This window comes from Calonectris borealis, chromosome 1 (genome assembly GCF_964195595.1).
Source record: "Calonectris borealis chromosome 1, bCalBor7.hap1.2, whole genome shotgun sequence".
NCBI lineage: Eukaryota > Metazoa > Chordata > Aves > Procellariiformes > Procellariidae > Calonectris > Calonectris borealis.
Window position 1 is genome coordinate 105,930,002 of NC_134312.1, and position 26,704 is coordinate 105,956,705.

At 35.7% G+C, this 26,704-nt stretch overlaps 1 protein-coding gene across 1 annotated transcript in view; it reads left to right on the forward strand.

Moving 5' to 3' along the window:
* The window catches only part of GBE1 (1,4-alpha-glucan branching enzyme 1), a 179,187-nt gene that overhangs the window by 40,674 nt on the left and 111,809 nt on the right, over positions 1-26,704 (forward strand). The window contains exons 2-3 of the mRNA XM_075170299.1: positions 5,457-5,626; positions 13,526-13,641. Of these exons, the coding sequence (XP_075026400.1) occupies positions 5,457-5,626; positions 13,526-13,641 (286 nt within the window). The remainder of the gene's footprint in view (positions 1-5,456; positions 5,627-13,525; positions 13,642-26,704) is intronic.

The following is a 26,704-nucleotide window of genomic DNA, read 5'->3' on the forward strand; positions in this document are numbered from 1 at the left end:
ATTATCAAACAAAAGCTGGTGTGGACAAAAAGAATTTAAAAGATGAATAGCTACTAAAATCAGCATCATAAGCAGAAGAGGGACTAAAATGATTAATTTCAGTGTTCACAGCACAGGTCTTAAAATCAGCTGATTGACTGTTTATAAACTGCAATAACTACAACTTTATAAAAAGGTATGAGAATTGGCATAAAAATGTCTTGAAGTTTTGCAGCTGTCTTGGAGTTCAGCACTAGACTGATTAAATGAGGGTATCTTATATGCTGCTAAGGCCTTTTTGGTTATACTAGTTTCTATTTAGGTTACTGTGATGCCTAAGAAACTAAAGCTTATCTGGTTAAATCTAAAAGTTTAAAATATTAGAATAACTTTTTGTCATTTTACAAGGTGGCCAGGAAGGAGTTAGTATCTCTGGTTGCTTGGAAGAATAAAGACCTGAAGGCTTTATGTGGAACCCTAATTCAGTATTTTGACTTATCAACAGACTTCTTCAATAGTCTGCCAAAAGTCTTATTTCACTAAGGCAGTCGACTTTGGGGGAGGAAGGGGAGGCTTAACTTTTTTATTCTTATGCTCCATGTTGAAGCTACTAATTTTAACATATGCCTGAGACTTTTAATGGAATCAGTAGCTGAATGAAGTCAGTGGTGATAGGAACTGTAGCATTAGGAGGGTTTTGTATATCATGGTTACCAAATAAATAGAACATTATTTCTTTGCATAAGAACTGTATAGCTTTGCATTGAACTGGAAGATTTCAGGCCCTGTTTTTCTCTGATCTTTTTTTCTAGCTGTATACTTGTACTATATAAGTTTTAGATCTCTAGGTATCTGTAACACAAAATATTTGAGGGTGTTTTTGTGATAGACGCGTGAGGAATAAGTGCTCACCTGAAATGTGAACCCTTGAAGTGGCTACCGAGTCAATATTGTCTTTATTCCTTCACTAGGAAGGTTATTTTATTGGCAAGACGCTTGCTTTCTGGATAGCCATTATACTAATTCATGTTTGATGTTTTAATCCTGCTTCTATAGAAAGTCAGCCAATTCCTACCTTCTATTTTAAGGGTTTAAACAAAGCTGCATATAAAGCGTGGGATTTAAAGCAATGCTGTGTTACAAATTATGAACGTAACAATAGGAAAAGACTGTTGTGACCCTGTTTCAGATGATGTTTACGATTACCAGTATCTCACAGTGAAATACTGGTAGAGGAGGGGAAAAAGTGCTGGTGTAAAAGTACTATTCTGTTACCAAATGTCTTCTTTCAAGCTGGGCATATATGTGCTTGGGGAAATGCTAAGACTGTGAAGTCTTTGTTTCCAGTAAGTCTGAAGAAAACACCCAATTTTCATAATTTAGTTTTAAAACCCGTTGGTCTGTTAACAGAGGTGAGATGAATGGATATGGGACTTGAATTGAAAAGCTTGCTTTTTCATAAGAACTCCAGGAGCAAGGAATACACCAAAAGTAGCCCTCTTCTGCTGTCTGCACTTGTTAGATGTGTCGTGTTGTACCTGGCCATAGTAAGGGACTTAATGTACAATTTTTTCCAGTTACTTCAGACCCTCTGTACCTGAAGTTCTGTGGATCCTGTTGCTCTATTTATTTTTTTTTGTCCCAAAGGTAATGGTTTTACTTTTCAAGGCATACCTGGGTACAGCTTTGACCTTGTAATCCTCTTCAGTGTCAACTTTAATTCAAGGAAATAGAAAAATCTTAAAAGATTTTGCAGTCACTTATTAAGCTATGAAGAGTTGAAAAGTATGAAGGCAGAAGTCAGCCTTTTGTCCTGACTTGTAGCTCTGGATGCTGTTGTTGACTCTATTCACATGTCCAAAATTTTACAAGATTGTCTCACCTTTGAAATGTGTCCTATGTGTCCAGAGTCTGTCTGACTATATATATGTCATATGAGTATATATGCATAACTGAACATGACATAACTTTCAATGTTAAGAGGGGATCATGAAATGCAGTCTCATCAATCTGATGTCTACCTCTCCTCTTTTAACACTTCCATGCTATTAGTGAACAGTATAAATCTTTGGAATTGTTTGAACAAAAAACTTTTTCCTGTCATTTCTGTGTGTAATCCTGGGGCTTCAGTTTGGAAGATAAAAATTTTTAACAAGCTTCAGTAATGTACAAATGAAAGCCAAAATTTCTGTGAAAGCAAAACCTTAAGTTTCCTAAATCTGGATCATGAGCATGGACTTAACTGAATCCTCTCCTTTAAAGCAGCAACAGGATACAGAACTATACTTCTGCTGTTTTACAGGACCTTCTATGACAAGTAACCTTGTTCTGTGTCCAGATGTGTTTCATCTCCTGAGATGAGTTTTTAGAATAGTTCACAGCACAAGTAATTGATCCATTTCAGAAGCTAGTGGGTTTTTCGTGAACTTTGAGCAAACTACAATTCTATATTTGATAATTTCAGGAGGTGGTTAAAAAAAATTAAAACTGAATGCTTTCTAGAATATATTTTAAAAACAATTATGGAGACCACTAGTTGTTTCAATAATCATGATTTCTGCAATGGTGATGCAGCAGTAATACCTGAATTAACTTGCTCTATTGCAAGCAGTGTGCTTGTGTACAAACTGAAGGAGCATTTGTACTCTATGTACATGATGCTGTATTACTTGTTCAAAATCTGTCCTATATAAAAAGTTATTATTGTAGTAACGTTTTACATCCCTAATCAACAGCTTTTCTAATTGCTTCCTTCCTTGACCCTTGTTCTCCAAAAGAATTTGTTTTTATTGAGCATGCAATCTTGCTCACAACCGTTGCAAAGTGAGCAAAAAGATTAGTCTTTTTTTACAGCAATACTCATGATCATTTGACATATTAAGTCTCGTGGTCTCTTTGTTTTCCTAAACTTTGAGTTTACTGAAAGACAAAAATTGAAACAATGGATGTACTCTTAGTGCTTCTGTAACAAGAATCCAGAGCTTATGGTGATTTTTTGCAAAGACATAAATTGTGTAATTGCTTTCTGAAAGTCCATTTTCATCCTTCCCACCTCATAAACCCACTTCCAAATCCTGAATTTGTTTGCTGCTTATTTCTTCAGAATGAGATGAATGGGTTTGATCCTCCTTTGCTAGGGAGGACTCATTGAGAAAGAGCAGTAGGCAGTCAGCATGTGTGTGCTTCTTGGTTACACGAAGCTTATCATAGCCTTTTATTTTCTGCACAGAGACTTCAGTCCTTCTCTGTGACTGGCTGTTTTTCTCTGTTAATAAATGTATCATCTCATTCCTCTGCAGCTTTCAAAGATTTGTATGACTGACTTTTGTTTAAAGATGAAGCTTACCACTTCTTCTACTTCTTCCTGAATGTGGGAAATACCACATCCAGCCAAAGGTGTTCTTAAAGCTGTGAAAATGTATTTGTACCAAGTATGGAGGGAAAAAGATTAATTTTAAGTAGATAAAATACAAAAGGTGTTTTGGAACAGGTTAAGTGTGTCAAATTCATTGTTTTAGTTAGATCTTTTCTGGAGTTACCACAGTTACCTATAGCATATACAAAAGAGTTCGTGCTTCAGCTGCAGTGGAACTAGTTAAAAATAATACATGTGACAGGCAGCAATTTTGAAACAGCTTATTATAGCTGAGAAATTGGAATTTGCTGATAGCACTGTGTTCTTGTATAATATAACTGATATATCTTAAAGGAAGGCTTAAAACTTTAAAAAAAAGCTATACAAATCAAAATACTTTTTTTTCCAAGGGGAACCCTTCAATAATGGAGTAATTTTGCCTTTAACAAATGTCATATATTGAACTTTTGAGGCTGTTTGTGACTCGCTCTGTGTCTCTGTATTTAAAATTTATTTATATAAATCTTTTTGTGATTGCAGTTGGTTAAACCTTAAGTCAGTCAGCTGGCTTTGTGTATGTATGTAATACACTTATACTTGGAAATCTGACAAAGTATTCTCCCTCAAGCACTATAAATGAAATTGATTATCAGAGCAGTAGTAGTTAGTAATGCACTTCTGAGGATTATACCCATGAGCAAATTTTAAAGGAATGATGCAGGTGGATGGGCAAAAAGTTATAAATGTATTTGCTGTAGTGTGTCCTGAGGCATTTTTCAGATCTCGCTGTCTTTAACAGTCTTCGTAATAAAAACTTGCTGGGAGATTAACCTTGAAAGTAGTCATAGTACTCTGAATTAATGTAAGTAATGTTATTTTTACCTTAACCAGTAAATAGACATTTTAATCCTCTACTTTGAACTAATTAAGGGCCAATTCTAAAACAAAACTCTAAAACAAATCGCAGAGCCTGTAGACAGGCTACTCTTTTTTTTTTTAAAACCAACAAGGTATCATCCCATAGTGTTGTTTTGCTTCTTTACTGTTTCTATTTTCTTTTTCAAAATACAGGATAAGATTCTTATTAGTTTTTATACATTTCAGAAGACTCCTTTCCATTTATGGAGAACACAAACACGTTACGGATGTCTTGTTTAAAACAAACAAAAAAACTGTACAGGTAGCATTAATAAAATTCTCAACTGAAGCTTTTAGCTGTGTTTCTTCACATAATAGCTCACATTTTGAGAGTCAAAGTTGACCTTATTTATATTGTGCACCTGATGTGTGTTTCTTGAATTGATGGGAGCTTCTTGGAGAAAACATAGCAAAATATGTGTAATAAAAAACAAACAAAAAAAACCCACAAAAAAACCCCACACCAAACAAACAAAAAACCCACAAAAACCCCCAAACAACAAACAAACAAACAAAAAAACCCTCCAAGCTGTTACTAGTAAATTTTTACATTAGTGGTTTAGGCCATTCTATGTCCTACTGCAGTAGGTAGGGTACGGACCAAATAATAACTTCCACAAAGTGGTAATTTTGATTTCCAAATCGTTGCAGTGTCAGGGGACTGCAAGGTCTTGCTGATGGTCTGTGTAGAGAGGCTGCCTAAGGAACTGCTTTCTGCAAGTGCCAGACTACTTACTCTATTCTTAACTATATGCTGTACTGCAAACTTCTCAGTGTCCTGAGATTGTCTGTTAAAATCGGCTGTGAGAGATGTAGCAGGGCTATACAGTTCTCCCTAGGAGGCCTGTGTCCAATGTTAATAAGATGGAGGAAAAAGTGTTAGGCTGTTCAGAGTGTGAAGTTCTCCTGTGGTGTTTCTTGACTGCCAATCAGGAGTTGTAGTCGTAGACTTAAAGTGCAAACTCTTCCCTTAAAGTAGAGAAAATACAGACAAACGTGAAGATTGCAGCTTTGCACTGTGTAACAACCATGGAAAAATTGTATGCTGTGTATTTGATGTTTTTTTCTAGTTCTGTAATCTGATATTGTAGTCTTAGAACATAGTGTGATAGTGTGTCTCACTTAATGGTTCTTTTAATGTTCTTACGCTTGTTAATGTTACTTACTAAACTTTCTAAAAAATCTTATCTATTTTCATTGAAAGGTATTCACTGTTCTATAACCGCTTGAAGAACATTGAGGAAAATGAAGGAGGCCTTGATAAATTTTCAGAAAGTTACAAAACCTTCGGAGTTAACCAATTTGTGGATGGTGGAATATACTGCAAAGAGTGGGCACCGGGAGCAGCAGCAGTGTTTCTTGCAGGTGACTTCAGTAAGTATTTTTAGAAATATTTCTTCTTTCCTGTACTGTGTTTTAGATTAATACCCTCTTCACTTAAAGACAATTTTGTAGCAATGATGAAATTCTGATAGTAAAAATGTATGTAGTGGCTGGCTGGTGTAGTGGCATTTCGTAACTTAAACTAATAATCTTCTACTCTACATTGCAGTAGCCTAAGAACATAGGTGTTTCAATTGTATGGTCAGTATTATGTATATCTATTCTTATGTTTTTTAATCACTGCAAGGCGGTGACTTGTCTAAAGGGTCTAGCCTAATGACACGGCAGCTTTAGGCTGAATGTGTCTAAACTACCTGACATTCTTCCTAAAGCTATAAAACTGTATGTGTAGAAGGAGAAATAACAGTGGAATAATTTTTTTTTAATCTTTGACTGATCTAACAGCAGTGTTGTCCAAGGACCAAGACCCTTCAAAATTCCCACTAATCACGCGTGTGTAGACAAAAGTCCTGCTGGAAAATGGTAACCTAAAATCAAACTAACATCCTTATGGAAGAGTAGGTGGTGTTTTGTTTTGAGGGGAGGAGAAGGTAGGATGTTGGTAGAACAGGAAGGTGGCAGGATTACATGGAGAAATTGCATTGCTTACTGTGAGAACTGGGAAGACGTTGATTCACTTACAACTTGAGACAAATATAAATTTGCTCCTCATTCAGAAGGCTAGCTACACTCAAATCATGTTCTGCAAATTCTTAAATGGAAGTCAGATGCATTTTTGCTCTTAAATCCTGCAATACCAATTCCACTTTTTCCTTTTTGTTTGGGGTTTTGGGGGTTTTTGTTCTGTTTTTCCCTTTCATGTCTCTACTCTATCCCTTCTTCAGGGTTAGGTATTAGTCCATCAAGATACCAGGAATTTCCTTACTGGCTCTTACTGAACTGGGACTTAATCTGTGAAATGATTTTGTTCATTTAACTGCATTTCAGAAGTATGCAGCATTATTTATCCAACTTCTGTTTTGTGGAAATATTTACCTGGTGAATGTTCAGTGTGTGTATTTATATTACAAAAAAAAAAAAAAGTATCTAGATTGCCAATTTGAGGCAGTTAACTACTCCTGCTTAAACAAAAAGTTAAATATTGAGTTTTCCTTCTTCCTTACCCCTATTTGAGGAAACTATTAAAAGGGCAGACTCTGTATTTGAGGAAGTCAGTCATGAACTTGAAATTGTATGTGCTTACATAACTTTAAAATGATAAGACTCATTACATATTTATTAGCTATAGTATCAGGTGGTGCTTTCTAAAGTACTATGGTTAAGCTTCTGTAAAAATGTGCGCAGTAATAAAGAAATAAATGGACGACTATGGCAGTGTTTTCCAGATCCATTGTTTCAATGCTTCATAGCAAACAGTACTGTTTTAGTACTGTTTTTCTGTAGTCCCAAGATCAATACACTTATAAATAAAATAAGCAAAAGAAAGTGTTTAAATATTCACATTATGCTTCAGTTTCCAAACGTCAAGAGTTATAAAATGCATCTATTTTAATTGTCAGCAATTTGTATTTTCTTTTCCTTTAAGAACTCCATGGGAGGATCTGTGTTCGCTACCCACTGTGATAATTTAAGTCTATAGACAATGATTATTTTTAGAAAAATCTTGTTTTTAATGCAGAAGACAAACAGAAAAGTTAGTGCATCACTGTTTTCAACCATGCTCCTGTTTGATATGGTTAACCTAGTGAATGATAGAGTAGCTTTCCTTGAAATACTCCTTGGTTTTTTATTGGAATAGACATTGATAAAATAGGTTAGCTCAGTACTTGAATTTTAATACGGGAATCAGATGTCCTCTGATTCAAAACTGAATAATGAATCACGAGTATAGTTCACCTACTGCTAATTAGTGATGCCAGCTATCAATACTGACTGCAAGACAGCTAGATGAGGCTATTTTAATAACTCAATTTGATATGCATAAACACACAGGAAATTCTCCTCCTTACCCCTCCTCTGCGCCCTGCAGAGTTGAAGACTAGAATACGTTTGTTTTAAATACGTATTTTAATAGATAGCCATTTAAAAAAATTTTAATGAAATTAATAACTAATATTTTAAAAAGAGGATATAACTTGTAAATTGGCTTGGCAAGTTAGGTGGGGAAGTACACGTATACCAGAATACAGTAGCTAAAAACTGCAATGGTGTTCTAAACTCTACTTCATTTAAAATATTTCATGTAATACATCATATGAAACAGAAATTTAGGACTAATATGTTAGAGTAGTTGTATCTGGGTGTTAATGAAATGTGGCAGTAAGAAGTCAAAAGACTAAAAAAAAAATTCACTTTAATGTGGAAAAACTGCATTTATCTATATATCATATTCATCAGTCGTAGTAAAGTATTCATTCCCAAAGGGGAAGATAATGTACTCAGAAACACTAGAGGAATGGAAGACACTCATTCAATTCAGATGAACTTTAATAATATTCTGATGAGAAACTGGGTTGCAAAACCATAAGATTTAGATTCAGGTTGCTACAGATATGTTTAATTAAAACTGAATCCCTTTAACCTTTCTTTAAGTTTTCAAGCAGGTTAAAGTCTCAAACTAAATTTACGATTAAGTTGTATTTAAATTGAATATCAGGATTGTTTTTAATAAGAATTTTTTAATAAAACTCAGCTTTTTGTAAAAAGAACTGTAATTGAACCACTTGGGGGGAAGTTGGAAGTCTTATACAAAGAAACAAACATGGAACTTAAATGACAGCAGCTCTTTAGGTTTTAAACTGAAATATGATGGCATATAATATAAAAACAATCAATTCATGCTTTAGTTCTTATGTAGGGAGATGGATAGCAGTGTTTTCTCCTACAGTTTTAATAATATGGTATTGTCTGAGTCTTAGATGTTTGATGGAAAGACACAAGAAACGACACAAAATATTAGTCCTTGATATTTAATCTGGTAAGTTTTTGAGGATCAAAAACTAGTAAAAATTATAATGGCAAGTGCAGACTGTGTTACAGAGAACTTAAACTTCTTTCAGAATTTATAATTAAGCTGATAGTTGATAATAGCTTTATTATGAACTGTGCTTAAGATAAACATGAATAATTTATTTCTATAATTATACACATGTGAAGTATCAGTCCTGCAAATGTAAAGTTTTTTGTGAATGACTTGTGCCTTATAGGAGACGATAAAAGCTTTGATATTAAGGTATTTTGGCCCAAATTATGATATTTTTGTACCTTATTCTGAGAAACTTGTAATGAATGGGATAGCTCCTATTTATAGAATAATTCTTAGTATCACTGTGCATTCTGCAAAAAAGCTAGAACCTAGTAATAGCACACAAATCTGCATTTGGATTGAAAAATGAAAAACATAAATTCAAGAAAATCCCAATACTTTCAGCATTCTTTGTCTCTTCTTTAAAACTCCGTAATTGGAGAGAAAAAGATATTAATCTGTTGATATTCTGGTACGATGCTTTCCTCTATCTGAAGAGTATTAAATGAACATCCAAAACCATTAAGATTTGTCAATTAGTACTTTTAGCCTCTCGGTAAATCAAGTGTATGAGGCAATTAGTCAGCTGAATTTCTGATACTAGAGGCAGTATCAACATTATAGCCACCTTAAAAACTCTCAAACTTAAAACACACCGAATACTTTATTTGCATGCTGTATTGCTGAGGAACTTGGTGACTACTGGCAATTTATACAATCAACTATTTCAAAATAAGTCACTGAACTGCCAAGTTTTGAGGGTAACCCATGGAATTTGTTTGGGAATTAGAACACTCAAAATTGTATTTGGCCATGCAGAGACTCAGTAGGTTATTTGTAAATAATATTTTAATTAAAAAAAGTTACTGGCTTTAAGAAGCTTGAGAGAGTAATGTATATGCTAATTTGGAAGTCGGTATTTGATATAATACATTGTCATACTTGTTCTTTAGTTCCTTTTTTTCTTTTCTCTGCCTTCCCCTTCCTCCCTCCCAGCTAACTTTGGTTCTAAAATGTTGATCACTCTGCAATGTCTGTTTTGGTTTCTGCTTCTTTTTTCTTTCCTAAAATGTATTTGAACTTCTGCTGGTAATCTTCTCAGCCTTTTCCTGTTTGTAGCTATTGTCAGAGTCTTTCAAGTCCCTGTTCTCAAACTAAGATATTTCTTCTTGTCTTTATATTGTCAACTACTGAATAGTCTGCTATTCAGTTTTTGGTTGGTTGTGTTTTTTTTTCCCCTGAGGCATTTTTGGCTATGCTTTGCTGAAAAATCTGAAAACTAAGCAGTAAAACTGAGAGAAGCCTGAGCCATTTCCTCTTTGAAGGAAGCCTTCCATTTCCAGGGTGTGTTAATTTTTTATGCCTGTTGCCTTAAATCAAAACAATATTTTCAGTTACAACCTTCCTAAATGAGTTCCTCTCCAGGGGTAAGTAGTAAATAATGGTTTTAAGTAGGACCATCTGGGACAGATGGGTATTGCTTTACATTTATTCTTAAGTCATGAACCACAGACACCCAGTAATGAAGAACTGTGGCTGAGAAGAGGAAGGATTAACAGGAGCATCCAGTATTGGTAGCAGGTGGAGGGGAAAATGAAAGCAACTTGGGCAGAATTGTTAAAGCTGCCTGTGGGGAGCAGAGATGCTTAAATGGGGAGAGATGCAACCATTCCCCCTCTAAAGGAGGGAAGAGAGGTAGTTATAACAGAGGTCATGATAATTTTTTTGGAATAATGTAAGAATTCAGTATTCTTGGTGTATGTAATGAACTCAACTTCAGGGAATTTCCCCAAGTGGGTTTTGTAGAGACTGGGCCTGATACTTTTGCTGTAATTTTTTATTTTGCTTGGTATTAGCAAGTCATCACCTGGCATATTTGGTTCAGTTCATGCATTGTAATCAAGAAATACAGCTCAATTGGAAAGAGTTTCACAAAAAACAATGAAGATGATCAGTTATCTATGGGGGGGGAGGGAAGAAGGTTGAAAGAGTTAGTAGTAATTCCCATGAGAAGGTCTTGACTATCTTCTTGCAACTTCTTAAGATGTTTTTTCATCTTTCTTCTGTTTTCCCATTTTTGCCTGAATTGTTTATTTCAGACAATGTAGCTGTTTGCAACTTAAAAAGAAGTATCAGTTTTAACTCTTTTACCACCTTTGGTTTTTATTCTTTCTTTTCTGTTAAAAGGTGCAGTGACGTTTGGAGATGCTCTTTCTGAGCATTCATATAGGCTTCTTACCATATGTTGTTTGAAGTTTAAGTACTGTTTCTGATGTTACACTCCAGATTGAAGGTCCTGCTTTGGACAAAATGTGCTGTAACTATCCTGACACAGGCATAAGTTCTTCCAGATGTCTTCAGTTCCTCCAGTAGGTTTCCAGAGTCTTACCTGGCTGCGTACCCCTCAGTTGTCATTCATTTTGCTTTAAGTACTGTATCAGTGCCACTTGGATTACGCAAATATGTTCTAAATGAGCATGTAACTTTTCTAGTTTATGCATAATATATTGCCCTACTTTCTACCTCCAACTCCCTTTTTGCCCTTTAAGTACCTTCAGTGCTTTGGGAGCATTTAGGAGCCCTTAAATGACCGCTGTCCCCCTCTTGTTCTCTTAGTGATGATCACTGACAGACTTGTAACTTACAGTAGGTATCATGTTATAGGACTTCCTTTCCCCCACCCCCAGCCCTAAAATCCTAGTGATGTATTTTACATCTTTTTACCATTCCCTGAAATAAAATAAAATATATGTATTATAGTGTATAATATATAGTGTTTGCAGTTTTGACATTCTTTTAAGGAGGATGGCTTTATTGCTAAAGTATTGGTTTTTTGATGTTGGTCTTAGTAGCCTTAGATGTTAGTAGTGTTTGTTTCATTATTTTTTTGATTGAAGCTTCAGACTAAAACCAAGGGGAAAGACCCATCTAAATCTTAGTGGTATGCAAGCTCTTCTGCTATTAATCAAGCAACAGTTTAGTAAATACTTTCCTTCTGCTAATGTGTGTATTTTCTGTCTGCACTATCCAAATACCTTAATAGTGATAAAAACTATCATCTAAATAGAGTACTGAGTTAATTGTATTTCTGTTTTTGAGCATGGGAAACATTTTATTATAATAATCTCTTCATTGGTTTTGACATTGCTCTCTACTGTAAAATGAACAGGTACTAGAATATTTGTCTTGCATAATTATTTTTGTCCCATTATCTAACCTGTTTGGTTTGTGTCTTTCAATTTTGTTCTTCAAAGACTGGCAGTTCTCAGGTTTAAACAACTGTGTAAGAGTAACTAGCAAGTTACTTTGAAAGAAGCCTAGTCTTTCTCTGAAACTCAAGACATCCATATATTGTTAGAAAAGGTTATTTTTTTGTTGCACAGCAGATAATATTTTTGATTACTGATATTTATTGGTAAATACTTTTGTTGATGAATATAGATAAATTCTCTACCTCCCCTGTTGTGATTTCCATGGTGCCAAAAGTGACGGTCCTGCTCCAATGGCATGTCCAGTTTTTTATTGAATTGCTTTTAACCCTGGCTACCATATTCAGTAGCAATATTGTTTTATGCTAGCTTAAACTAGTCATGGAACTACGTTTAGGGTATGAACAGTTTGTTAGCTGTTACAGAATGCCTGCCTAAGATCATGCACTGCACCTCCTGTAAATAGGCACGTCCTGAAGGCTGCTTATTCTTCTTTCATTGAGGTGTAAGCCACCTCTTTTTTTTTTTTTTTAACTACAGGACATGGCATGAAAAAAGATTAGCATGTGTTGCTTTAATGTCTTGCAGTTCAGTTTTCTGTGTGGACTGGTTTCTTGTTAGCTTAGGAGTCTCTGTGCTTTGAACTATGTGAGATAGACACGTTTCAAGGCAAAAAGAAAAAGAAGTAATTTTCAAACTTGGCTTGCCACTTCCTTCTAGTCTAGAAATGATTACATTGCCTAAGTCTGTCCATTCAGAAGCTTTATATTCAGTCTCACTCATATGAGTTAACCTTGAACATGCATACAAACACACAAGATCTTCTTGGCAGATGCCTATTTAGTTGGGCATGTCATAATGACCAACCTTGCACGACTCCAGTGCTCAATGAATCCAAAGAGGACAAAGAATCTTGAATTGTGGAATCTAAGCTTGGTTCATTAAACTTTTTTAATGAAAAAGGAATCTTCTTCAAGACTTGCTTAAATAAAACTGTGGCATTTCAGGCCAAATTTCCTGGCTGTGTTGTCATTGTCTGGTATTATGTGGTTTCCTAGCCATTGCTACCAAGTTTGTCTGCAGTTTCCCCTTTGTTTTTGCTATTGTATACACTTAATGAGTGTTATTAACAGGAAATCAGCTTGTCAAAATAGAGGCAATGAGCAGCATGTGTGTCCAAACCTAGTTTGAGCATTCAATTTGTGGAGGTTGGTTTTGGTTAGATTTTGTCCAAACTCACTTCCCCTCTCCATAATCAACAGCTGCTAATTATTTTTCCTGATAGTGTTGTAACAAATATTTCTACTGGCTTGTTTAAGATGTGAGGTTTTTGGTTTTAATTCTACATTAAGCATTAGTTCATTCATTAATTTTCATACCACCACGATTTTGTGGTATTAAAATCAGTAGTGTTTTTTTGGGGGAGAAGGAGGTTGGTTTTACTTTGATCAAAGAAGGTAAAGTAGAAATAATTCAATCATTGTCACATTAGAATTGGAGTATGGTTTCCTAGTGAAAATCTGATGTTTTATTGAACGTTTTTTGAATGTGTATGGCAGTATCAGATATAAAAGTATTTGTGTCCGCTGTCATTGAAGTTTATTCTGAAAAAGATGGAACACGCTGTTATACCTTTGAATTGTAATCGGACACATTTTAAGATAAAAACGCTTAGAATTATTTCTTAAATTGCAGATGGCTGGGATCCATTTTCTCATCCGTATAAGAAGATGGAGTATGGGAAGTGGGAGTTGTTCATTCCACCTGGAAAAGATGGTTATCCTCCTGTGCCCCACGGATCAAAGCTAAAGGTGTTGGTTCTAGACTTACTCTGTCCAATTCTTGTAACCCTCCTTTACTCCGTTGTCCTTTTTGTTTTCTTTTAAATGACTTTATCTTCTTTTAATTATTCTAAGAAGCAGAATCAGTTTATCTACTTGTGCAAAGTGACCTCAGTGAGTGAAACATTAACATCTAACTTGCTTCATGATGCTTAGAAACAGGCATATGTGGCTGAAATGTGGGTAATAGTGTATTGTATCATGTTACAAGATGAAAACAGTATTTACATATTGATAATTTGAAAAATAAGAATTAAGTAATGTATAGATAAAGTCTTTCTGTACTTGAGATTAAGATCCTATTCAAATCTCAATACCTTGGTAATTTTTCTGATCCTTTTAACCGTGGCTTTTCAGGTGATCTTCTTGTGTTGCTTTAGTGGTGCATGCGGTCTTGTAAAACTTCTGCCTATCATTTAGGAATTAAGGGTATTGAGCAGCAGATTAAGTAAGCTAAACTAAATACAGACACAGGGAAAACTTAGTTATTTTATCAGTTGTATTTCGTGAGTATCCATGAGCATAAAATCCTTTCTTCCAGAAATCAGTGGGAAAGTTTCTTTGAGCTGTCAAATGCCATAGTTGCTACACTTACTGCAGATATACATATGACAACTAACTATCAGTAGAATTGATTATTTCTAGGTGAATACCGATTTCAGTCAGAGATGTACTTCTGAGAATTTGAATTGTTGCAGTCAGTGCTTGAATTCCAGAGATACCAGATGCTAACGGGGGACAGTAATGAGTAGTTAAGGAAAGAAATGCACTGAAATCATCTATAGACTAGGAAAATTAAGAAACTGGGAGCATTTGTATAATACTACTATATTTTCAGGGCTCCCATCAACAAAACTAACACACTGGAAAAAAATCCTAATTTTTCTGCTGAAAATCAGCTTAGGTAAACAAGGAATCTTCTGAAACAAAGATATGCATAAAAATGCTCTGGAAATGCTTACTCAATGTGTGTGCTTATCTCTATGCTTTTTGTTATGGCCTATGAAATTATCCCAGTAATAAATATGGATAAATTGAAATTTAGGAATAATCATTCAGCGATGAGAAAGCTGTTTTTATTTTACAGAGCAGGAAAGAAAAGTTATCTGCAACTCAGAAATACAGTGATTATGCAGTAATGTATGAGATTGCAGAATGGTTACTTAATATTTTCCATGGTTTTGGGATGTAAATAGGTTAGTTTTTTTGATTGTTGCTAAATTTACTTTTTACGTTGTGTCTACAAAACTGTTGAGCTCACCTACTGTAGAATATTCTATGCTCAGTGTAGAGATAAAGAGGTGTGAGTGATGAGTGTTGATAATTATTAACATAACAGCAAAAAGCATATATTCTTAAACACGTTTGGAAAAGCTTAAGAGTATTTTTTTGTCTGTCTACCTATATAAACACTAGTCATATCTCCTATTTTTGAAGTACAAGTCTTTATAGTACTTTCTCTCTTTCCATTCACCATTTTTTTTGAAATGTAAACTCTATAAAGCAAAGACTGCATTGTGCATAGTTTGTTTAGTATGCAGAATTTTTGAGTATTGTTTACTCTTGGTACTGATGTACTAGTAAGTTGATTTGCTGTAGTTCTGTAGTTGCTCTGAGTCTTCTGAAAAGCCATGAGAGTCTTGCTAGCAGAGCAGAATGGGAGTTTGTTTTCCTTTTCTTTTTTTTTTCCCCCGATTGTAGTTTTTTACCCTGCCACTTCTTTAATCGTGCTTTTACGTGGCGTCCTGGTTCCGGCTGGGACAGAGTTAACTTTCTTCCCAGTAGCATGGGGGGGTGTGCTGTGTTTTGGGTTTGGTGTGAAAGGAACGTTGATGGCCCATTGATGCTTTGGCTGTTGCTGGGTGGTGCTTGCACAGGGGGGAGCACAGCTGGGGTGGTGGACCCAGCTGGCCAGTGGGGTATTCTATACCATCTGACATCATGCTCAGTATAAAAACCAGGTGTGGGGGGGCTCACCCCCCGTTCGTGACATGCGGTCGGCGGTTGGTGAGCAGTTGCATTGTGCATCATCTGCTTTGTATATTCTGTTGTTGCTGTTGTTCTCATTGTTATTACTGTTCTACTTCATTTTATTTCAATTATTAAACTGTTTTTATCTCAACCTGGGAGCTTTCCTACTTGTGCCCTCCCGATTCTCTCCCCCATCCCACTGGAGGCAGGGGGTGAGCGAGTGGCTGCCTGGGGTATATTTGCTGGCTGGGGTTAAACCACGACACATGGTCAGTTCTAAACAAAGATGTATGCAGTTGTCACTGACACTCAGAATACGTGATTGTGAAACACGTATTGTGTTGTTGTGAAGTTGTGAAGTTCAACTGTTCTGTCTTCCTGTGAGATAGATTAGCTTTTGAGTGTGTATATTCTTGTCTTCAAAAAAAAAAAAAGTGCAAAGATGTAGAAACTTAATGATTCACAAGTGTACGTAATCATAATTGATGACTTCATCCATACGGAACTGCTCCCAGCCTCAGCTGTAACTTTGCTAATAGTGCCTACACAACTGAATCTAACACATCACAATGTGCACTTTCAGTGTATTTAGATGATATAACTAACGTGGAAAAAAGTCTCCAGTTAAGATAGTTCTAAAATGGTTTATCTGTCACAAAAGCTGGATTGAGGTTGGAATATTCCACATGGTAGGCATGTATGTTACCCTCATGCTATGGCTGATCTTTTTATCCTCTCTCATTCCACTAACGGGTTCAGAAAACTATTGGTCTTCTGTAAGTTTTCTTCAAACTACATGGTTCTGTTAATTATGATCGTTCATAAATGGGTGTATTTTTGCGAACACAAGGATTTGTGTGGTAGAGCATAGTTTTGCAGTTCTTTGTTCATGTAGAAGCTGAGAATATTGGATTGTCTGTAGATGGAAATTACTATGCAGATTGCAGAGCTGATGTTTAAATACACAGGCACTGTTGTCTGTGTGCACTAGACTAGGCAACAGAAACTATTTCTTTTTGGTAATAAAGGTATTCCCTCTTTTGCTTTACTAAAGAAGCATAAGGCAATCACAGGTTTTAAAGTTTTTTACCAATATTATTCTTAAATATTTGAGTTAAAATAGTCCACTTTAGACATTTATGCAGTGATTTGATTAATCTGCTACGACCTTCCTCCAGAAGGTCCTTCTTTAGCTTCTGTCTACACTGTTTTCATCTTTAGTTTTACACAGGCGAATGCCAAGTTCTGAAATGGTGACAAGGTCATTCCTTTTAAATAAGTAATTTCTAAGCCAGAATGGGAAATGGATGGAGTATAGCTGGTGACACTAATTTAGATCAGGTCACAAAATATTTTTGTAGGAAAATGAATGAGGAGCAAAGGTCAAACATTTGCCTGTTTTCAATAGTAGTAGGCTGTCTACTGTAGCTCTTCAGGCACTTCTCATAAGTAAATATAAACATCGAAGAAGGTGAGTAATTAAAAAACCTGCTATAGATCTTCTGATACATTTCTGTGTGAAGGGATGGATGGTTATAACAATTGAGTGACTCCCTTGTGAATTATGATATCCACCTACAAAATGAGGTTACCCGCTAGAAAAGGGCACTGTTTTCTTTCTCCCATGGATCAGTGGGGAATTTAGAGTGAGTTAAGTGAACAAATATAGTTGCTGTTACGGTTGTGTGGTGTTTTGTTTTGTGTTTTTTTTTAAAAAAAACTTCTGACAGAGGTCATAAGCTGAGCACAGATTTAAAAACAAAACAAAAACAAACTTTGTGCTTTAATAAATTAAGCCTCTTTACCTCTGTTTCTTTATTCTAATGCAGGTAGTTTGAAATATGGTCTGAGACAACCAAAGTTTCTCTATATGTTAACATGTTTGTCATTCTAACAGTGATGGCAGTTGGGGGGCAAGTGTGCTTATCTTCCTTCATGGTTGAAAATGACTGAATTCTTTCTTCATTGCCAGAGTATTCTTAATTATCTTTTCACGGTATACAGCAAGCTTTTAGAAGAATTAACATGGATAGGCTTCCTTAGCAAGTCTTGTCATGTGTTGTCATGTGCATGCAGGAGTTTAATCCGTGTTCCACTTTGTTCTTTTACTGTTTATTTATAAATGAGTTTTACAACTGCTTAAAAATACCTATAAATTAAGTTTTCACTGTAGTCTGTAAGATCCTGATTTTGAAATAGTGTCAGTGGAATTTAGGGATGGGAACAGTATTGGTAAAAACTGAAATCTGCAGTGGGGGACTTGTTTAATACTCTTTATAGGAATGCCAAAGGAATAACACAGAAAATGCAAAACAATTGAAAAATAGCAGCCAATAAGAATTCAAACCTAGATGAACATAATTTCCAAATTCATGACTAATGATCAAGTTCTAAAATATTTTCACACAGCTAAATAAGACAAGATGGTAAGATCAGTACTTCCAAAATACTGGTGATTATGATTGAGCTACCTGCTGCCCTGGAACATTGAATAGGAGGAGATCTGTATAGCGGAACCACTAAGTTTTCTTCTGTGAGCTGGAGAGTGTATACTAAAATAGTAGTAGTTATTCAACTTCCTAGTAATGACAGTAGATCTGATTTCTGAAATGATTTGACAGAACAAGAATTTTATATACCAGTAAGTTTATCTGACACTTTATCTGACAGTATGCTGGGTAGGTGCATGAGACTAAAACACTGTATGCAACTCACTATCACTTGTACATTCATGAAATCTAGTTTACTATAAGTGATTCTGGGTTATTTCTCTTGAGCTATGAAGGTAAGAGTCAGGATGGCTGACATGCCTCTGTAATGCAACTTTTACCAAGAGCAAGGTAAATATTAGGAAGTTGTCTGTAAAATACCAGTGACTAAATTTGTTCGTTTCTTACTACATTTTTGAAGCCATATGAATTAACTACAAATGGGTAGCTTTCTCAGATAGCTTTTATGTAATTGAGTCTAGATAGATAAAATCTAAAAAAAAAAAAGAGAAGAAACCCTGTTTTATGGTTAATTTCGATTGGGTTTTAACAGATCGTTTCTGGGCACCATAGCAGCCTTCATAATTTCTCTGTGTATGCTGACAGAACTAATCATATACAGCGCAAGGAACAAATAACATAAATTTTCCCTGGAAAGGTCACCTCAGAAAATGGTAGAAACTTTTCTAAAACTCTGCATTTCATCATTTGCTAAATCTATATCCTTTCCTCCTTCACAAACATATATCTACATGTGTGTGTGTATATATATATTTAAATGGTAAACTTCATAGTTTTTTGAGGGATTGTCTTGTATTGTAATGAGTTGATTAGATTTGATATCTTGTGCACTTGTTAACACGATATTTTTCTATTGATATTCCAGACTCTTGCATGTTTGAGTGGTTTCAGTGATTGCTGAACAGTAGTTACAGGTGCCAAGTTCAATACAAAATTGGGGCTGACATGAAGAACAGTCACAATTTTTTTTTATCATTTTGTACAAAATATTTTAAAAGTTCACTACTATTGGTTTTGAGTAGTTTTCCAGTCCAAATATGTAACCCTTTTTAATATTAAAAGGTGCAATGAAGGAACTACTTTGAGTCAGAACACTAATAGATTAATTGTGGTTAGAAGTACCTAAAAGTACATTTGTATCCAGGAGGTGCTGGGGAGAGGAAAGTTAGTTGTAAAGAATATTATTAAAACTTCATCCTTTTGCCACTATATTCTATATTTCGTAGTAGATTTGCATGCTCTGTGTTTAACTTGTAAACCTTGAAAAGGAATCAAATATGGTGAGCACGTAGGTTAATCAGTGTCAGGGAACCACTGTTAGTAAAATTCATCAAGTGTAATTACTGTCGCTGATGAAGTAGATGGTGTTGCAGCTGACCTGATCAGGAAGTCCAGCAGCATAGTATCAGACTGGCTTCGAGTTCAGATCTCATGCGCTTCAAGCAGTCTGCAGTCAAAATGTGAAGGCATTTTTAATGAGAATGTGAAAACCCAGGAAGCTTTTTATAATGGGTTAACAAGGCTGGTGGTTAGGATGCTAGGTATAGAAATGTTAAAGGTGTGGTGAGTTTTCTGTAACATCAGATGTAAATAGGTTATGTGCAGTCAGACAGCTTTTACAAAAGGAGCCCTAGGTACCCCTAGCAGAGGTATGAAACTTCATTTAAATGGGAAGCTTCCTGAAGAAGTGTTCACTCTTTTCCTACATGTACAAATATAAACACTTCTAATGTTTCTTGTTTTTTACCTCAGCTGGGGGTGGGGGGAGAGCGCAATATCCTTGCTCATAGTCTACTAAGTTCCATGTCACTTAAATTTCGTGTCTTAGATGGTGTGTAGGATGGAAAAAATGAAAAATCACCAGGTCTACAAAGTTGAACAGTGAATGAAACAAGTGTTCTGCAGCATGGCGGTATATAACCTATGTGCAAGAAGGAGCAGACATGGCATTCCTGGCATTTTGAACTTTAGGGAACAGGACTTAAGTCATCTAGCATATACATTTAGAGACATCAGTGGTGCTGAATGGGAAGTAAAGCATTAGTTAAATCTGTGGCAATAGCCTTCATGTTTCATTGCTTGATTGCGAGCCATGACCCTTCAGCAAGTTATTGTAGAATTCTCTGGGTTACAGATTAGGTTTACTAGCAGGAAGAGTTGTTATCTCATTGGGAGGTAAATGGTCTCTTGACTTTGCCTGTTTGGATTTGGTAAACAATGTGCAACTACTCGTAGACTCATAGGAGGGGTTGTAGCAGCGATGAAGCATTGTAATGCAGTGGACTGTTGCTCTTTGGAGCCTTTTTTGCAGACTGAGCTCCGTACTTCAGAATATTCTTGCTCAGTTATTTTGGCAGGCTTAGTTCTCCTGTGACTTGAAGATTGCACAATTCTTTGGTAGGAGGTTTTGCTATTTAAAAATACTTTCCTTTTAGTTTATCCATACAGAAGACTAATTGTTTCAGTTGGTATTAGGTATGTGTTAAAGCAAAATGTGGGGTTTTGGAGGAAAAGGGAGAGAGATTTTAAAGAAGAAGGGGTCTTGAAATGGAATTTGAAGTCTGAGTCCATATTAAGTATATATAAACATGGCTGTGGTTTTTAGGGGAATTTATTTTTGTTTTGAAGATAGGGCTGCTAATTAGGTAAAGCTTCTGACATTCTGTGGTGTGACTTACTGGTACGTACTTCCTAATTTTCAGCTGTATTTGTCGATAAAGTTAAAAGAAGATTATAGGTCAAGGAGCAAGTGGAAGATAAACTTTGGCATTCTAATGGACTTGTTCCACACCTTGGATGCCCAAGTCTTGTCAGATGGAATCTGTACTGACAACACAACCAACACCGGAGCTGTTTGAGGAGGACTTCTCTGAGGCATTATGATAAAGTATTCAAGGTATGCTACTTTAGAATATCAGAAAGCAGTTAAGTTAATGCACCTAACAATGTGTGGAGAGGGTCAGGTGAGCTCATCCATGACAGATGACCTCAGAACAGAGGAAACACATCATGATTCTCTGCACTTTTTTATTATCTGCCAACGTGAGTGTGACCTAAGGTGTTAAGGACTCTTGAGTTGTTGGGCAGGGAGACAACAGCAAGAGGAGGGGGAAGACAGTGGAAGGACCATTTGGGGCTGTAGGCTACCCCAGTTATAAGACGCCGTGGGATTATGTGACAGGAAGCAGAGGTGTTGAGCATGACCTGCCTCATGCCCAGGAGACGTTTTGCTGTCAGTTTGAAACAGCTGTGAATGGGAGCATCAAAAAGTAAGCATGCTATGCCACAACCACCCAACCACAAGGTGCATTATGCAGGATATTATGTATCCTTTATACAAACACTTTATAGTTGAGGATAAGTAATACTTAATGCTTGGGTGCCCCTATTGCATACTTCAGCAGCTTCTTTTCTACTTGACATGGCTTGAAACAACTCTAATAAGTTACACTTATTGTGTGTAATGTGCTTTATTATAATGGTTGCTTTTCAAACCCTGCTCTCCTACCCCAAGCCTCTCAGTTACATAATACATATATGAATGCTTTTATATTATGCATACAAATTTTTATAATCTTTGAGCTACATCACTGTTGTTATAGTAACTTGATTCTGGTTAAGTCACAGTGTGGGGGGGAAGTATTTCTTGAACTGTATTTTAGAGATTCCAGTTTTCCTTTGATTTATTAATTTTTATTTTGAAAAACGTTTTCAAAATCTGGATTCTAGACTGAAAGAAAAGTTTGAATGCTGTCCTGCAACATAGATACATGTGGTGTTTTCCTTCTTTAAAAATAAACTGGTTGTCCCTCAATACCTAATAATGCTACCTTTGTGTAGCTAACAATTATAAAGCGTATTGTTTCTTCCTGTAGAAATTCATGTACTTTTAGGGTAGTTCATGACGATTAAGTGAAGTATTGTCTCCACACTTGTGCCTGTTGAAATCTATTGGGAATGTTTCCATGTGATATTGCTTTCACTTTTAACAGCTCTTCTATGGTTTCTTGGATTTTAACGGTTTAATTTTCCTATGGTATTTTTACCTCTATTTGCATAGCTATTTTTATAATGCTAGGCTATTGTCTCCATCTTTTGAAATTTTTTTTATATTCAAGTAGATAATATAATATTTTCTCTATTTTTTTGTTGGTATTTACTAATTTCTGTTAGTTTTCTAAGAGAAGCATGGAAATGGAAAATAGAGCAAAAACTTTCCTTTTTAATCTGATCTAGTAAATTACTTAAACATGTTCCTAGGTTCTTCACTGCAATTGAAATGCTTAATTCACAAATGGAGCTATATCTCCCTCTTTTGGAAAATCAAGGCATGACTTCATGACTTGGCTTTGAAGATAGGCTTTTGCTTCTTTCATGTCTTGATTTTTTTTTTTTTAAATTTATTTATTTCCCCAGGGGAGAAGGGGAGGGGAAAGAAGGGGGAATTGTGCACAAGTATTTAATATCCCTAATACGTTTAGAGTCTAATAGCTGATGTGATATATTTACAGAAAAATAATCTGCACAGCAAATAGACCCCTCTCCCAATGGCTTCTGAACCACACAGATTCCTCTACAGAACTTCATTAAACACATAAACCACCTGAGAAGTATTACTGTGTGTCCAGTAGCTAAGGAGTATTTTCTCAATATTTGATTTAAATGCTTGTTCCTTTAGCAGATTTCTTTGCCAGAAAATGGCTTGGAAGAAAAAACAAACAAAGCAGACAGTTTTGTCTCAACTGACTTAATTTTGACAGTAATCTTAAATTGATGAGGAAAAAAAAGGTTGGATAAAGGGAGTCTTGGAGTAATGTGATTAGAGTGTTCTATTACTTTTTCTTTCCAGTGTAACCGATGGGCAATTTAGGAAGGAGAACAGCCTGGCAGAAGCACCATGCTGTCCATTCTTTCCAAAACTTCTTGTCAAGGTTTATACTCAATTCACATCTTAGGAAATAACTTCAGTGACTGCAAGAACCTTGACAGATACGCTTGATTTCTTGATTATTTGGAGCAGTAGGAATAAAGTATGGTAAAGTTTTTCAGTGGGGAGTGTTCTGGAAAGATCTCCCATTTTCCATGTCTCCTCCCCCACCAATTTAGGTGGAGGGTCCATTTGGGAAGGTACTCCTGGCTAGGGGAAGCTGAAGTGTTGAACAACAACGATCCCTTTTCCTCCTTGCTGCCTCTCCTGAGCTTTATAAGGCAGGGCTGTGCAGCAGCAAGAAGAGTAAGGCACTAGTGAAGAAGCTGTGTTCGCTTCTTCATTCCTTGTCTTCTATTTCTGAGGTTATTAAAGAGGGAAATGGTTTATCTGATCTCTAAAATCTGTCAGGTTGAATGAGACAATTCCAGAATAAAGCTCTTAACAGTGCTGTTCTATCCCAAATTTTTGCCAGGCTTTTGTATTTTTATCTAAATCTTCTTTAAAGCAAACTGTGTCAGGCAAGGAAATCTGAATTGTGGTCCTGGGTTCTGCAGCAGGTTGCATTACCTTACTGGAAAATGTTCAGCTGTGGTCCCATGTATTAAAATACAAACATAGAAAAATGTTGCCTCTAGACTCTAATGCTTCTCTCACAAACCAGTATGACCTGTAGAAAGAGAATGGTGATTGTTGCCCTGTGTGTGTGGGGAAGGCAGGGGTGGTGATGTGGTTTTTATTTACTTTTGTAAATGGGCTCAATTTACATCATCCACTGGCAAAACATCATCAGAACTGTGTATTCTATCCGGGTGCTAAACTCGGGATTGGATACACTTTGTGAAAGACAAGTACACAGACAGCTAAGGTGTACAGGGAAAGGCATTTTCAGCTGATAATAAAACTTCACTTCTCTATTTCTGTAGCAACTTGAGGGGGTTGAGAAAAGGATGAACAATTTAAGAAAAAAGACATGGAATCTTATAGCAGGATTGTATTAGTGACTTGAATGCAGTCTTTGAAACTGAACTGCATTTATGAAATAAAATCTAAGACCAGGTTTTCTTACAGCAGCAATATGTCCTAAGTATAAAGTTTTGGAGAGACTAACTTTAATGGGTTCAGATTCTTTTGTATTCTTGTAAACTTGTAGTGCTTTCTCTCAGTTACCCTATTTTTGCAAAAGTAAAAATGTAAACTTTTCTTTGTCTACAGTGTATATTATACTAAAAAACGTCTTGGTGTACAAGCAGTTGCTTTTCTTGCCCATGCACTCTTATAACAACTGAAGGAGGGAAATACCTTGGTGTTTAATTTCTAATAAATGTCATGGATCCTGTTGTGCTTTTAGGTTTTGGGTTGAACTTACTTTCAAATCAGGTGCGTGCTGTTGAGACGAGGTGGTGTTTCTGTCTGTGTTCTTGTGGCTTTTACATTTGGATAATCTTGTCTCAGAAATGAATAAATATGAAGCTAATGAAATACTATAAATTGTAAAACATTGAAATAATAGCTTATTGCCCCTATATAAATAACAAGTCATTGACATTTCCATATTTATATTAAAGCTAGTCCACTCTCTCATCATGTTAACTATTGTTGGTTTGATGGCCAATTTAATTTCTTCGTTGTATTAAAAGCCCCATATACCAACAATCATTCCAAGTGCTTTCAAGCTATTAAAGTAATGAAATAATAATACAGTGTTTCAGAGCAGTTTATTGGCTCGCATATATTCATCAGTTATCTAGTTATCACCTCCTTGTTTTCCTCTCCCCAACTTGAGTATAACTGACAAACCACTATATAACAAATTTCCTGAACAACAAAAATATCAGTCTTTATTCTTTAAAAAAAAAAAAAGTCCAGCAGATGCTAGTTTTAATTCCTTATTTTTCAGATATTTATTTTTGTTTATCAAGACAGCATGGCTTATTTTTATTTCTAATGTTTGACCCTGTATCATCCTCAGTGGAAACAGAGGCAGATGACTTACGAGAACACATCATAATAGAATACAATGCTCATGCATGGAATTAAAGTCTGCTTTAGATGCAGGAACTGAAAGCTAAAGAAGTGGACGCTGGGCAGAGAAATTGTCTGATCTTGTATGTAACTGTCATTTGAATTACTCTTCTGCACTGTTCTGAAGATCTGCATATGTGTGCACTGGAAGATAAGGTAGCCAAATGAAGCTGATGTGAAGAGAAGGTGAAGGTAGGCAAACACAAAAAGAAAGGAAGGGGATATTTATAAACATGGGAATTTTAAACATGGTGTTCTGTGGCCTGTTACTGCACAATTTCATCTGTCAGAACAATAGCACAACCACGTTAAGCTCCATTTCATACATGGGTTTACATTTTATCTACATTTGTATATGTGACTAAACTTTTACAGTTGTTAGACTTGCAAAACTTTCAGACTTTTTTGTTTTTATAGATAATTTAACAAAAAATGTGTGGCTTCTGCTCATAAAAAGCTAACAAATTTCACTGAGTCACAGTAGGTTGGAAGTTGCCTGAACGAAAGTGCTGAGTTTTCCTTTAAATGCCCTGAGACATCCAGAAGGGCTTGGCAGATGAGCTGTAGGTGATGTGGAAGACCCATGCTATTTTGAAAAGGAAGAATAGTGGGATACCCAAGAGTCTCAAAAATTTTTGATGTCTCTGAAAATCGAGGTCCCTGAATCTCGCTTGTCCTGCATTGGAAGCACCATTAAATAAAATGAAACCTATTTCAGCTTCTGAATTGCTTCAATGTGTCAGTGCCTTTTCTATATGACACTAGACTGCCCTCAGAGTGATGGTTTCTCCTTAACTGTAATAAACTGCTTTTGGTAGTTTTAAACATCATCAAAACAGACCCGTAAACACTGTAGTTATTTTTATCCTACAACTTACTCCCCATTTCATAAATTCCCTATACTCTAGTGGGACAGACATGGAACACATTGTCACTTTGATACTAATGTTCTTGTGAGATTTAGGTCCTGCTTTGTCTTCCAGCAGTCCAGCATTTTGAAAATTGGAATGCACTTTTGCACACCAGTTTTTAAATACCTTCAAAGCCAACCATTGTTGGCTATATGTTTGCTCTTATTACAGCCATACGTTTCAGTTTTTCTAGGGATTTTTATTCAGATCTAAAAGTTCTTACTTCAAAATTAATCACTTCAGCAGCATTGATGCCTTAAACCTCGGGTTACCAGGACATCTTTTCACTGCCTTGGGTGTACTGATCTATGAAATGCACTGCACTAATTACAGCAGTTTCAAATACTGAACTTCAAGTGTGCTGAACATTTCAGACAGAAATGTTGAAAATACACCCAACATCCCTATAATGGAAAATGCGAACAAAACATGCATTTTTAACCTTCACATACAAAAGATGAGCAGCTAGGTTAGGCTCCTCACTTTTTGTTGTTTTACAGTTGTGCTTATATGAATTGTATATCTGTGCCATGTCCATTTTTAGAGTAAATTGACTTTTAATGTCAAATTTTGAAGGATGTTTTCATTCTGTCTTTCTGACACTTGTTTATTTGTGTAAGAGCATTTATTTACATGTATTTATACTGAAATTTCACTTGGAAGCCAGAATTATGTGGCATTCAAAGGTC